This window comes from Eutrema salsugineum, unplaced genomic scaffold (genome assembly GCF_000478725.1).
Source record: "Eutrema salsugineum unplaced genomic scaffold, Eutsalg1_0 scaffold_2, whole genome shotgun sequence".
Lineage (NCBI taxonomy): Eukaryota > Viridiplantae > Streptophyta > Magnoliopsida > Brassicales > Brassicaceae > Eutrema > Eutrema salsugineum.
In genome coordinates, this window is record NW_006256829.1 from 13252143 (window position 1) to 13267420 (window position 15278).

The 15278-nt window shown below is 37.5% G+C and overlaps 2 protein-coding genes across 2 annotated transcripts; both read left to right on the plus strand.

Moving 5' to 3' along the window:
• The first annotated feature begins 3416 nt into the window (after nt 1-3416).
• Nucleotides 3417-4530, plus strand: LOC18018894. The gene is made up of 3 exons (XM_024155494.1): nt 3417-3444; nt 3740-4238; nt 4313-4530. Exons 2-3 carry the CDS (start codon nt 3761-3763, stop codon nt 4528-4530), a joined length of 696 nt encoding a protein of 231 aa, XP_024011262.1. The 5' UTR covers nt 3417-3444; nt 3740-3760.
• A 9106-nt stretch (nt 4531-13636) lies between these two features.
• On the plus strand, nt 13637-15244 carry LOC18018895 (prefoldin subunit 1). The gene is made up of 6 exons (XM_024156489.1): nt 13637-13798; nt 13892-13945; nt 14495-14600; nt 14688-14694; nt 14790-14874; nt 15006-15244. The coding sequence occupies exons 1-6, from the start codon at nt 13775-13777 to the stop codon at nt 15114-15116; spliced, it is 387 nt and encodes a 128-aa protein (XP_024012257.1). The 5' UTR covers nt 13637-13774; the 3' UTR covers nt 15117-15244.
• Nucleotides 15245-15278: the final 34 nt, after the last annotated feature.

Here is a 15278-nt window from a genome sequence, read left to right on the forward strand (position 1 = left end):
GACATGATAAGTTTGGTAGACTTACGAATTCTATATTTGCGTTCTCCTCTTTGTGTGTGGTAGATTTATGTATTCATTTGGTAGATTTGCGTTGTATATTTTATTTTCTTTGGTAGATTTGTGTTCGTTTTCGTAAATTTGTTAATGTTCTGTGGTAGGTATTCTATAGTTGTCGTTGAGTTTGGTAGACATGTGTAAGTTCATGGTAGATTTGTTTTGATGTCTGGTAGATTTGTAAGATTTTAATCTTACCTATCGTTTGCAGACATGGCTTCAGCTAGCGGCTCAAAGGATTATCCCCAAAGATTGTACCCGGAAGGCAAATCTCCTTTGCTGAAGAAGAGTTGTCATCATAACTGCAAGCTTCATGAGTTCATCATGATGATCAGGGATCACCTTGGGGATGATATTTACAACGACATCATGAATAATTCTCAAGTTGGCGTGCTACTGAAGCTTGCATTGTCTTCGTTCATATGGAGTGCTAAGACGGTTCAGTATTTTGTGAGCAACCAACTGAAGGTGGATAGGAATCATGAGTTTTGGACTCTTATTGGAGGTCGCCCGGTTAGATTTTCACTCTTAGAGTATGCTGAAATCACGGGGCTAAACTGTGACCCAATTGATCACAATGACAAGGTGGAAATAGATCACACCGAATTTTGGGCCGAGATTGGAGTGAGAGGTGGGGAAGGCCCCAATTGGAATGAGTTAGAAAGCTCGGATGAAAACTTGCCAAGCATGGACTTATGAGAAGAAGAAGATGTTGGCGTTGCTTTTCATTTTGCATGTTGGTGTATTGGGACTTCACCGCAACAGTCGAATCCCGTTGGCTTTAGCCAAAACAGTTATGGATGAAGCAGCTTTCGAGAGACAGCCGTGGGGTCGTTATGGATTCCATGAACTAATTTATTCCCTCAAGATTGCTAACTTGGGGGGAGCACGATACACTCTCCACGGATGTGTACAGGCAATGCTTGTTTGGGGTTATGAGTGCATCCCTATATTGGCTGAGAGAGCAGGGAAAATACGCCCCGATGTAGATGACTCGGTTGTTCCTCTTCTTAGGTGGACTTCATCACGGTGTCGTAATGTTTTCGAGACTCTTTTGGAGATGGATAAGAGTGAAACCGAGGATCACAAGGTACTTGTACCTTAGCAGCTATTGAGTTGGTAGAGTTTTTTGATAATAGCTTAGTGTTTGGTAGAGTTATTTATTATACAACAATTTGTGGTAGAGTTATTAAATTTATTATACAACAATTTGTGGTAGAGTTATTAAATGTGGTAGAGTTTTAACATTTTGGTAGAGTTTTTACATTTTGGTAGAGTTTGTACAGTTTGGTAGAGTTTTTACATTTTGGTAGAGTTTGTACAGTTTGGTAGAGTTTTTACATTTTGGTAGAGTTTTTGATTCAGTTTGATAGATTTATTAATATCATGGTAGATTTATTAATATCATTTTCTATGGCATGACAGGTTCGGGTTAGACATCTACTGGTGGTGAAGCCCTTGGAGGAAATATATCCTGTCTGGGAAGGTGAACCCCGACGTGTAGACGTCGATATAAAGGTGCATAACATGATATTCTGGATGGAAGCTTGGATGAGGGGTTCTGGGAATCTCCCAAAAACGTAGGTGGCGATGCAACAGGTGGCGCTTCAACAGTTCAGACGCCGAAACAGTCGAAGACGAAGTTGGAAACTCCACGCGTGGAGAAGAAAAAGAAAGAGAAGGTGAAAGAGGCTGAAGCAACGGATTCAACTCCGAGAAGCAAAAGGAGAAGGGAAAGAGAGGCAAGGAAAGAAGAGAAGGAGAAAAAGAAACGTAAGACGGAGGATGAGGAAGAAGATGATGATTTTAACTCGCCGGTGAAGCTACTAAAGCATGCAATTGAAGAAAAGAGAAAGGAGAAAAGGGAAAGAAAGGAAAGAAAAGAAAGAAAGGAGAAGGAAAGAGAGAAGGAAAGAGAGGAGCAGGAGAGAGAGAAGCAAAGAGAGAACGAGAGCAAGAAGAAAGAGCCCGCTGTGGAGAAGGAGGATAAGACGAATGAGATCCTCATGGCAATCAATGGTTTATCAACGACGGTAGCATTGCTAAACAACAATGTCAGCAGTGCTGTAATTCGTATAGACCACCTGGATAAGAGGATTGCCGTTATCGAGGATAAACATGAGGAGAAAGAGGAGGCCATGGCGAATTCTGGGAACAATGTTGACAACGACCATGGTAACAATGATGATAATGCCGGTGATGCAGAATCCAAAACCTCACCGAAAACCCCTAGAGCAAAGGCATCTCCTCCAGCAGCAGCGCCAGTAGCAGGAACGTCAACGGGAGGTGGAGCAGGAACGGGAACGAGAGATGTGGAAAAGGATCCGGTACGCAAGTCTCTCTTCTAATGTCATGGAGACAACAGTCAACTATGTTTAAACAGATCGTTTTCCTTTCCTTTATGGTAGATTTGTACGAAATACTTTTTTACTTTGGTAGACTTGTATTGATGATTTTTTTAAAACTTTTCCTGCATAGTAGACTTTTAATGTTTTCTTGGAATACAAGACTAACTTTATGTGGTAGATTTTTGGCAGTGATATTTATATTAGGTAGATTTATAATTAATTCGGTAGATTTTTAGGTAGATTTAGTTATGTTATTATTTGGTTTGACTGATGTGAAATTACTATACATGCTAAGCAGTCGTGGATGATGGAGATGCAGGAAACATCAGAGCCAGGTTTTCCTGTTGCAAGAGTTGTTAGAACCCCAGCGTCGAGAGGAAAGACTGTAACCAAAGTGAAAAAAGAACCTGCTGATCCTAAAGAGAAGAATAAATCAGGCACAAAGTCAAAAGCTGATTTAAAAGACAAAAACGAAGAAAGCCAGATAATCAATATAAGCGACGTTTCACGCCCACTACAGTCTAGACGAGTACAGATCCCTTCCCTGCAAGACGAAGACGACTCAGCGATTGAAGCTATGAAGAAACGCTTAGAAAAGCTGGTGGAACATGCAAAAAATCCACCTGCTGAGAAGGAAAAAAGGGGACGCAGCCTTGCACCGACCCAGGTTTCACCCTACCTTGGTAACTCAGTGGTGAGACGCATCATGGACCCAGCAGGTCCCCCTCCTGGGAGGTATGATCCTTTTGAAGCAGTGGACAGTCGAATACTGGATAATCTAACCCGCTACGTAGCTTTTGAAGCGTAAGTCAGTTTTAAATTTCCATGGTAGACTTACTTGTTTGATTTGGTAGACCTATTTGTTTTATATAGTAGACTTATTAGGTATGTTGGTAGACTTACTTCGGAGTCTGGTATGTCTATGTCATTTTTCAGGGAAAAACAGTTGGAGTGTCCATATGCAGGAGGAGAATTTTACCTGACACTAATGACCCCTAAAGAAAGCTAGCCTAGAAAGGAGTATGGGTGGTTGCATGATCAGGTGTGTGGTCGTATCAGTCACCCGATCTTAGTTTCAAAAGGTTTGGTAGACTTTGGAAATTGTTTGGTAGACTTTGGAAACTTAATGATAGAATTACTTTGGTAGACTTGTAGTAACAAATGGTAGATTTAGTCATTATGTTTGGTAGACTTGTATTCTATTATGTAGTAACAAATGGTAGATTTTGTCAGTATGTTTGGTAGACTTGTATCTTTTATGTTTGGTAGACTTATATAAATTTGGTTGTAAAGCTGGTTGGTAGACTTATATAAATTTGTTTCATTACCTAATGCAGCATATCGTAAAAGGATTAGACATGTTCCGGCAACGGTCTATGCGGTATCCATCTCCTTACAAAGGGGGAAGAGTTGCTTTCCTTGATCCTATCTTTTGTCGAGTTTGGTGTGGAGACTATCGAAACAAATTTCTACCAAACGAGAAGAGTTGGTTATTCAGTGATGGTTATTTGGACGTTGCCAACGGTCACTACGACCATTACTTGCCTACACACAAGAAATGGGGGACAGATGTTGATTTCGTGTATATCGCCCACAACGTGAACAACGAACATTGGGTAGCCGTTGAGGTCGACATTCCCAAAAAAAAGATCCGAGTGTTTGATTGCATTCCAGATTTATACAGAAAAGGCGAGGTGGAGGAGTCTGTGAAGCCCTACGCGAGGATGATTCCGCTGTTGTTGAAACATATGGCACCACCGGAGCTCAAGAAGGGTATGAAGGAGGGGCAGTTTCATATCTACATGTATAAAACAGCGGCACTAAACAGACAGACAGGTGCAATGCAGCTCTGTAGATTTGGTATTTTTATTTGGTAGACTTTTAACTAATTATCGGGTACTTGTTATCAGGTGATTGTGGCGTCTTTACTTTGAAGACCATCGAGTGTTTGGCTTTGTGCCATAAATGGGACCAGCTGAAAGATAGCAACATGCCTCTCATTCGTATGAAATACGCAGCTGAGATTTTTGATGAGGTACATGAAGCAGAAGAATCCCGGATGTCTGATCCTAACCCTCGAAGGTTATTTGATGACAAGTACGGTTTACAGACAGACTCCACTAACTGAGATCTTCGTTTGGTAGACCTTTGGGATCTGAGATCGTTTTTTGGTAGATTTAATACTCAGATCCAAACTAATTGGTAGACTTTTGGTATCGGATGTTGTATTTTGGCCGATTTATTACTCATAGCCAGCCTCTTTGGTGGTCTTTTGGAATTTAGACGTCGCTTGTGTTTTGGAATTTAAAGTGAATCGCCATGGCTGTAAAAGGAACATGCTTTGTAGATTTATAACATGATTGATAGATTTATTCCATGAATGGTAGATTTATAACATGACTAGTAGATTTACTGCAATATTGGTAGATTTATAACATGACTGGTAGATTTATTCCATGAATGGTAGATTTATAACATGATTGGTAAATTTATTGTAGTATTGGTAGATTTATAGCATGATTGGTAGATTTATTATAGTAAAATAGTAGAGTTTAGGTAAAACAAGTTCCAGATTTACAAGTACATAAAACAAGGTTTTCAAGCGGATTATTGCAGTCTATAATAGTACAAATACAAGGTTTTCGATTTGTCAACTAAGCTCGACAAGTTAGGCGATTATGTCCGCCTTGGCCACAGTTACCACATTTGGGAATCTTCCGAGGACGTTTACTCGCCATGGCGGCCTCGAACGCACCCTTAATCCGAATTTTCTTTGGCCTGCCGGGTCGGTTGCGAACATCAGGCGGGAGACAAATTTTGGTTGCTACTTCATCTGGCACAGGGAGTGCTACGTCTCTTGGCATCACACTAACAGCATACGCTTGTTGCAAGTAACTAGTGTAGTAGTAATGATGGCAAAGAGAGATCGGCGACAACTTCCTCCTATCGGCGGCGGCTATGGCATGTACGCAAGGAATTTTATCCAAATCAAACCGTCGACAAGTACATGTTTTCTCCGTTAAATTGACAACATGTGCAGATGTTGTGCCTAAAACCTCTGCACGATGCTAATCAATCTCTTGCACAGGTAAGAGTTTAGCATCTTCAACTCTAGCCTGTCGGCAAGGAATTATTCAGAAGTTATATAAGTCTACCACATAGAAGTAATAACTCTACCAAATAATTTAAAGTCTACTAAATAGCAGAGATAAGTGTGCCAAGTCTACCAAATAATAGAAAGTCTACCTAATAGCAGATACAAGTCTACCAAATAATAGAAAGTCTACAAGGTAAAGTAGTGACTACCTCCAGCAACTTTTCAACGCCCGTTGTTAGAGTGGTAGCCATGTTATTGGCATTCACACGTCTTTTAGCAAACCACCTGGTCAGGAGACTCCTTATATCATCCACTAGTCCTACGATAGGCTTACCTCTTGCAGCAGATAGCACCTTGTTTAATGACTCCGCTATGTTGCTAGTGGTGAAATTGTACCTATCACCTTGGAAGTGTACACGACTCCACATACAAATATCTGCCTTCACCAAGTATGCATGCAGTGCAGGATTTGCCTCTTGAATCTGAGCAAAAAGGGCATTGAAACTCGAGAAGTCTATAAGCAGTGGCAGCCTTCTTAACAAGCTTGAATGTTTCAGCGCCTCTGAATTTCACCATAATGTTCTTATGGAGATGATATGAACAAATACCCCGACTAGCAAGAGGATAAACCTTCCCTATAGCATTTCCTATGGATTTATGCCTATCAGAAATAATGGCAAGTCCTTCATCATCAGGAATAACACGGTGTAGTTGTGTAAAAAACCATTCCCAAGACTCATCGTTCTCAGTATCAACAACAGCAAAGGCTACGGGAAAAATGTTGAAGTTTCCATCTTGCGTGGTGGCGAGTAGTAGGGTACCTTTGTATTTTCCATGTAAAAATGTACCATCGACCACTACCACTTTCCTCATGAAGGGAAACCCCTGTATGCTTGCGCCAAATGAGAGGAACATAAATTTGAATCTATCTTCCTCATCAACTTCTAGCTTGATTAGTGTACCCGGATTTGCTCGCCGAATCATATATAAGTATGAAGGCAGATCTTCATAACCACTTTCAGACGTCCCTGATACTAGTTCTCGAGCATACTTTAGGGCCCGATGTGCTTTCCAATAGTCAACCTTATAATGAGAAATAATATAGTGACGTCTACGAAATAAGATAATAACTCTACCACAAAAATTATAACTCTACCATGGTAGATAATAACTCTACCAAATAAATTATATAAGTCTACCAAATAAATATATAAGTCTACCAATTGAGCTAATAACTCTACCAAAAATTAAAAAAAGTCTACCAATTGAGCTAATAACTCTACCAAAAAATAAATAGTCTACCAATTGAGCTAATAACTCTACCAAAATAATAAAAGTCTACTCAAAGAGATAATAACTCTACCAAAGAAATAATATAACTCTACCACATACCTTTATACTATATCGTTTGGTAAGAGCTTCGGCGACGTGATTTGGTAAGACTTTTGGGCCAACACCGCCGACGAAGTCCTTATATAGACGGCCTAAAACCTCATGGGTTGCATGGCGGGTGCGTTGTGATTGCACAGTCACAGAACACGTGTGTTCTCGAGTATAAGTTTTAACCCAAAAACATTTGCTGCTCCCAACAGTTGAAGCGCGAACCCTCCATTTGCAACCATCTACCCAACACTTAACAGTTAGCAATTTCTTACTCGAATGATCGACATTGTAGTCGAATTTGTGAGCAATGGAAAGAATTTTGAGTCGCATCTCGAAGTCCTCTTTTGTTTCATAACGCTGGCCAACGGCTAAGTCTAAAGATGAAAGCTCTAGACTTTGAAAGTCGGGAATTGTAGTCGGTCCCCTTTTCTTCGGTGGTAGATTTAGCGACTCCTCCTCATCTGAACTTTCACCATCTGGACGTTTCTCACGTCTTCCGTACTCTTCGTCATCGGAACTTGCACCATCAGGATCTTCACATCCATCAAATCTGGTTGACAAATCCTCTTCTTCATCATGCATTTCTTCGTCTTGTCCAACTTCGACACCTTTTTGCGGACGATCTTGGCGCACTTGTTCTTCAGGGACTAGACTAGGACATGCATCTCGATCTTCGTCTTCATCAACAACTCCCTTCTGAACTTTTTCTTTGATCTCAACACATAAACGAACCGTTTCGTTTTCGTTCTGGAATTGATGCAAAAAACTCTGCAGCTGTCTTGAATTACCAACAAACACAGGAGGTGTATCCAGAGGTAATTTCCGCCGGACTTCAGACGACAACATATAGCTGAGCTGAAGCTCATAAAGATGTTGATCCAACCCAAAATCTTCATATGCGATTTCAACCAAATCGGCAAATGACGTTTTGCGGTCTATCCCTATAAAACTACATCTCCTGGACTGATCTACGATGAAGACCCACCTCGTTTTCTTTAAAACCCAGTTACCACAAACCAAAACAACTTGATCCATGAATATAAAAGTGGATAAGAGGCAGAAGATCGAAGTAGAAGGAAAAAATCAAGAGTTATCCCAAGTATAACAGCTCGACGGCGAAACCTAGAGGTTGAAGATGGACTCTGGTTTTGTTCCGTACTTTAGACAATACATACAGGGCAAAAAAGTAAAATCGCACTGCCCGATAACTAAGTCTACCACATTGATATTGAGTCTAACAATTTACAAACAAATCTACCATATAGGTTACTAAGTCTACCATTAATAAAACATATGTACTTGTAATGTTTATAGCTCTACCAACTAAAGTACAGTACATTTAAGCAGGTGGAAAACCAGTACAAGTCCGTTTCCTTATGTTTAGTAGATTTATATTTAGTCGAATGGTAAACTTATATTATATTGTTGGTAGATTTGTTGTAAAAGACTTGTCATGTTCCCAATTTCAGTCGAACGAATGGTAGACTTATATTATATTGTTGGTAGATTTGTTGTAAAAGACTTGTCATGTCCCCAATTTCAGTCGAACGAATGGTAGACTTATTATTATTTTTGGTAGATTTGTTATAATTAATAGCTTTCGAAATGAATAACACATAAATCTACTTAACACAACATAAATAACACAACATAACTTCATAAGTCTACTTCATAATAAAAACAAATCTACTTAACTAAACAGAAGTCTTTTTGACGACTACTGATGCAATCAACGTGGCCAATCCATAGCAAACGACGGTACTACCCACCAGAAATTGGCACACTCCAATTTCCAGAAGCAGGATTCACAAAGTTGATCCCCATACGTCTCTAGCAGGTATTCATCTCCCATCCATTGCATGTCTGGTACTTTGAGACAACCACAAATCCTTGTAGTTAAAGACTTTTTATAAGCCTCGAAAACCATTTCCACCAGTTCCTCGGGCTTCTGGAAATTGAACGCAGGCATGAAGATCTTTTCCATTGCCAATCTCATTTGCTTTGCATCTTCCCGGGAGAGAGCTTTGACAGAGTTGAATACCTCTGATGTGCCATCCATGGTTAGATGTAACATAGTGTGGCAGTACTTACCCATGAGAAATCCGTTGTCTGATGCCATTCGAATGAGATCACACCCTGCTTGGAGGTTATGTTCAAAGAAAATCAGCGATAAACCTCTTCGCAATTGTGCGGATGGATTTCCTGCCGCCAAGCACCGTTTGAAGAATGCACCGACCCTTCTGTGAACATCCCACCTCCACGGCAACATAATGTTGATTAAATCAACATTCCTAAGAAAACCCGCTTCGTTTGAGATGTTGTTAAGTGTTTTGGACGAAACTTTTGCAAGACAAAGATCCGCATACGAGTTTGAAGATATTTTCAACAATATCTCGTACAAAAGATCAGAAGGAAGCGACTCGAGATTCGCCATAGGGTTTAGAGGGATGGGAAATGAATCGTCTAGGTTTAGGGAATTTATAGAGAACTCACACGAGAACTCGAAGCGACTCGAGTCAATAGAAGTTCTCGAAATCGATGCGACTGTTCGTTGGAAAATGCATAAGTCTACCATATGCGACGGTTCGTTGGTAACGGTTTATGGTTACCGTTACCATAAGTCTACTATATGGAAGAAAATTGCAAGACGTACAACACTGAAACCATAAGTCTACCAAACAGTAGGTTTTTTTTTGTAGATAGAACAATTCTTTTGGACAAAAAAGTAATTTTACTCCATAAAGTCAAATGTCTGCCAAACATTAAATACTAAGTCTACCTCAACCATGACAAATAACTCTACCATATAAACAAGTCTACCATAAGCATGTCATATGTCTACCAGATCAAGGTTAACTCTGTAAATACCAAACTTAATTAATCTACCACATTGTTATTTCAACAAGTCTACCATACGGCAGATAAGTCTACCAGATTACATAAACTCTACCAAACATACAAACAAATCTACCAACATCTTGTAAGTCTACTTCATGTCATTATTAATCTACCACAAATCAGAATGAAATTTTTTAAAAATATACCACAAAACAAATAAATCTACCAACAGTTTTTAAGTCTACCACATGTAACATATAGTCTACCACTAACCGGAATGAATTATAACTGAATTAAATCTACCACAAGTCAAACAAATCTACCTCAAAAGCGAAAACTCTACCAATTATATATAACTCTACCATGAAACAGATAAGTCTACCGCACGTATTGACAACTTTTTTCACATAAATCTACCGCTAAAGGAAATAAGTCTACCAACTCAGAAAATAAATCTACTTCATTGTCAATAAATCTACCGAAAAAGTCAACTATGCAAGAAAGTCAACGTTTTTGTTAACAAGTCTACCAAAACTTTTGACAAGTCTACCATTCATAACAACAAATCTACCGAAACATAATAAATCTACCTCTCATCGTCAAAACTCTACCAAGAAAAGTCTACCAACATTTAAAAACTCTACCAACTCTTGAATAAATCTACCATCGCCCTAATAACTCTACCAACAAAATTTCTGCGTTGACCAAAATTTCATAAGTCTACCACAAAGCTTGGTAGACTTATGAAATTTTTAGCGCCAGAATCTGCCTACGTGGCATTAAAAAAGTAATGGCATTTTCGTAATAAGGTTTTTTTCAACAAAGGCCAAAATGGTGTTTTGAGTATGCTAGGTTAGTTTTGTAAAAAAAATAAAAGTGCGTCGAACCAGTAATATAGATACTTTCTAAGGTTAGTGTAGTAATCCTCCCTTTATAAAACAAAACATATTTCTCCCTGAGTTTATCCATCATCAATTTTGTCTTTATTCTCACATGAAGTATCCTTTAATAATCGATGTTTGGTTGAAGTCTGTTTGTTTATTTTTTAACAGACTACGGAAACTGAACCAAACGAAAACTATGAAGAAATAGCTACTGCAATCATCAACATACACTTCTTCTCCATCTCTTTTTTTTTTTTCTTTCTTGTTTGTTTTGCTTATGTATGTATGTTTGACTCTTTTTGATGTACTCTACTTGCTATTACCAACTCTTATTTATATAGCGTTTAACCTTCTTCATTATTAGAAATATATATATATATATATATATTATAATTGAAAATTTGATATTTAATCCATATTCGAATCGTTATTACTATCTTGCGACAATTGATTTTACATACATAAGTACTTACAGAAATTTTGTGTTTACAGATAAATCATAATTACATTGACTATGTAATCACATATTCTGATTTTTAAACAGTTCCAAACCAAAACTGAACCTTAACAAATTCATTGAAACTAGTATTGGTTTCAGTTTAGTTCAAATATCTCCTAAACCGGATAAAAAGTTAAGAATAGAAAACCAGATCGAACACCCAAAATTTTGTTGAGATAACATCTTACGGTATTATATGAATTAACTCTAAGAAGGTGGGGAAGATAAACAATTCCTCATCATATGATATCTATTGACGTCATACAACTATGCAAGTTGATAGGATTTGGCCCTTCAAGGTTCAAGCTTTGAGTTGTCTTCGACGTGAAAACACAAGTCACAAAATAAAACAGAGCAAGAATGATATGAAGAAGATATAAGAACAAAGCAGAAAAGAAAAGGGAGCACACACAAAGAGATCCATAAACTCGAGTTCACATCCATAAACTCGGGTCGCTACATCTCGCCAGGATTTCTTCCCGGAATCTACTAGATCATAGAGTGTACAAAGAGATCTATAAACCCTAAAAGCCCTCTTACAAAGGTTTTTCTCTCCCTCTTTCACTCCTTTCCCCAAGAACACTCACCAAGTTTACACTTGAGTTCTCTCTCCTGATCTCTACATTGTGTTGTGCTCTACCTCTCTCATGCCCAAAGCACACTTTATATATTTGACACACCTAGGTCTTAAGACAACTCTCAAATAACACCAAAGGAGCCTCTTTTAGCCACGCTTAGGTAAACAAGCATTTAACACAAATGGACAAACTGTCCTTCTCTTGTGCCATAACCTGCAACGTTGCTTTATTGTCTGATGCAGTAGCCGTTTGCTTTTCTTGTGGTCCAAATTCCCTAGTGTCCAAAATGACATTGTGTCTTTGATAAATAAAACTTGCTCATCAAGTTCTCATCTCCACACAAGTAAACAACATTGTCTAAATACATAGAAATACATTTATCATTCTATATATGTTGAGAAATTTGGTAGTAGTTATAGAGAGTCACTACTTTGACCACGATAAGATTATGACAAAATTTCTATAGGAAATAATGGAACAATATTCACATGCTGTACATATATATGCCTTTGGTTTAAGCTGAATTTTTTTTAGATAAGTCTTATTTAAAATAGAATTGAAATACTTAATCATGATAACATGTTATCACAATTGCGCAAAGTAGATTTTGATAGGTCTTAACAAAAATACAATAAAAAAACATAATCAATCTTAATTGAAGATTGAAGACATAGCTCGCAAATTCATACAACCTTTAAGATACATTATCTCAAGATTATGATATTCTAAATTTCAACTACTAGTTTTTAAAATGGTGAAGATTGATTTGCATAGTAATCCAAAAGTAACATTATTTGAGAGAAATTAGAGCAGTATCCAACAGGGTATTGATCTATGATTGATTTGCAATCATACATTGTTTCGCTTGGATTTGGATATGATTGCAGCAGAACTTCAATAATCTATAGAAATCACTATTAGATGTGACAATCAAGAAATACAAGTTAGGATCCTCACCATTATGGTTACATAATTTTATTCTTTCTGGTTCATTTGATTTTTGATTCTATAGAAACCTTGATTGAATGGTTTTGTATATCATACTCTCATTCTCTTTTGATAATTTATGAAATTCTTTGAATAAGAGTTTAAGAATATGAGAATTTTTCTTCCACCTCTTAACCTGATTCCTCTTAACCTCATCATAAGTATCATGTATCTCACATTCAGTTGTCTTCCATCCTCGTCGCATTTACTATTTCCAAATTCTGTATTCAGATTTTTCGAAATTTCTATCTCCCATCCTTAATCTGATTCGGATCCGATTTATCTTCCTTAGCATACACATATGAGGCGCCTCAAATTTTTCAATACCACTTTTTTGAAATAATTTTTTAGTTTGATTGTACTTGGAGTTCGATTTACTGTCTCACATTAACCGTAAAAAAAAATATTATTTCAGGGATTAAGTAGAAAGTTTGGTTTGTAAAATCAACATAAAAATCATCACAACTAAAACTGTGTAAATCAAGAAAAACCGACTATTAAATGGTGGAGAGCTTGGTGTCATCTGGTAATGAGAGTTTATCAGCATCCCAAAACATGAAAACTTTCAAAACTTTCATTTCAATCAAAACAAGGAATGAAGAAGAGACAAGAAATAAGACGTACATTCCAAAATGCTTTTTAAAATTTCGTGAAACGACGAACTCACCCTTCTTCTCTGAGAAACGGTCACTGATTCATTTTAACACTAGTAATCGAAATATTATGCATTAATCTTATTATCATTTCTTTTTTTATGAGTCGAAAAGACTCTCTTGTCAGCATTTGGAGGTTTTTAATACGGAATATTAACATAATGGTTTCGAGTCACAGCCAAATTTTGATCTCATTATGGGAAACACTAATTTTTTTATCATTCAATCATTCAAACAAAAAGTGTTTCCTTTATAACTCTGGGGGGTTTGGGCAATTTTGGCCAAGTTTGGGGGTTTAATTGACATTTGCTTTCCACAAACAAACGGGTTGCAACCCGACCTGTGTTGAGAACCCGAAAGTTGTCACTTTTTTTTTTTTTTTTTCGTAAACCTAAACGAAAGACTTTCTTTTTGCACAGTCGAAGTTGGAAGATCTTAAGATCTACTGCAGATATGGCGGACGAAGCAAACAGAACTGTAAGTTGCGATTGATACCGTTTTCCTTTGAGGAATAAAAAAATAATTGGAAAGTCCAAATTGTTTAAACCTTAATGGGATTCAAATTTACAGGCTTTTCTAGAGATTCAAGCAAGCATGATTGAACTCACCGGGAAGCTGAAGCAGGTAAAATGATCCATCTTCCTTATTTTGATTTACTTATCTTCACATTTGGGTCAAAAACAAATTTTGATTTCATTGGCAAAGGTTTGCTCTTTTAGAGAAATATACAATATTGGAATCAAACGTGACCACTAATGCTGAAGTGTTTTTGCTTCGATTTTGTTACTTGTTGAACCGTGTTTGAGTTTGGAATCAAACCTTCAGATATGTGTTATATATAACTGCGGTTCTGAAAATGATTCAGTGTTAGGTTTTGTTATAACTGTGGATAATGATTCAATCTTAGGTTGTTTATAATTGTGGGATGAATATATAAATCAGTGTCACATCAGACTTTTAAGACTCTTGTTTCCAATGTTAGAACCTCGATTTGCTTATGGTTTGTGTGAATATTATTTGGCTTTTCTCGACCAATGTGGTTTTAAAGGTTAGCTCTATGTGTGATGAAATAAGATGTTACTGGAGATAAAAAGAGGGGAAAAAGTTATACTTGTAATTTGGTAAAAAAAGCTGATATATGTATGTGAATGTGTATATACGTACTGCTTTTAGGTGCAGAATCAGATGCGCAACAAAGAAGGAGATAAAAAACGTGCTTTCTTAACATTGGAGGAGTTAAGGCCATTGCCTGAAGATACAAACACCTACAAGTCAATAGGCAATTTGATTCACCTTTCTCCTCTGGTTTTATATTTTTCTTTTGGTGTTTATCACGTCTAACTTGTGTTCTGGTTTCGTTTTTCAGGAAGAACGTGAGTGTTTTAATAGTCCCTCCAAAATACTGGCATTGGGGAAAGAATTTTCGAAGGCTGATTATAGTGTTTTTGCTTCATTATATGGTGAACAGGTTTGTTTTAGAGCCCAAGGCAGTATTAGAGGCTGAACAAGAGCAGAAACTCAAGGATAGTGAGGCTGCAATTGCTTCTCTTCAGGTACATCATTATGGCTGTTAGAAATATAAAATCTTTCTTTGAGGATTTAAAGATCTGATTGGTTATTAGGAGAGAGCATTTGAATGATGGTTGGTGTATTATTAACGTATTTGCGGGATGATTAATGTCAGCCATCGAAGGAATACTTGGAGAAGCAGATCGCAGAGGTGGAGAACAACTTCAAGGAGCTGTTGCAGCAAGAACCGGCCATTGCTCAACAAATCATGTCCATGTCTGTGTAACTTCTTGTATTATTAAACCAACAGTTGAACAAAATCTGAGTTTGGTTCTGCTTTATCAGAGCTTCTGGGATTAAATCCATAAATGGTGATAAAGATGATCTATTAAAAGTTTCTAAGTTTTTATCAGATCAGAATCATCCAAGTTCTGGTATTTTTTGTTGC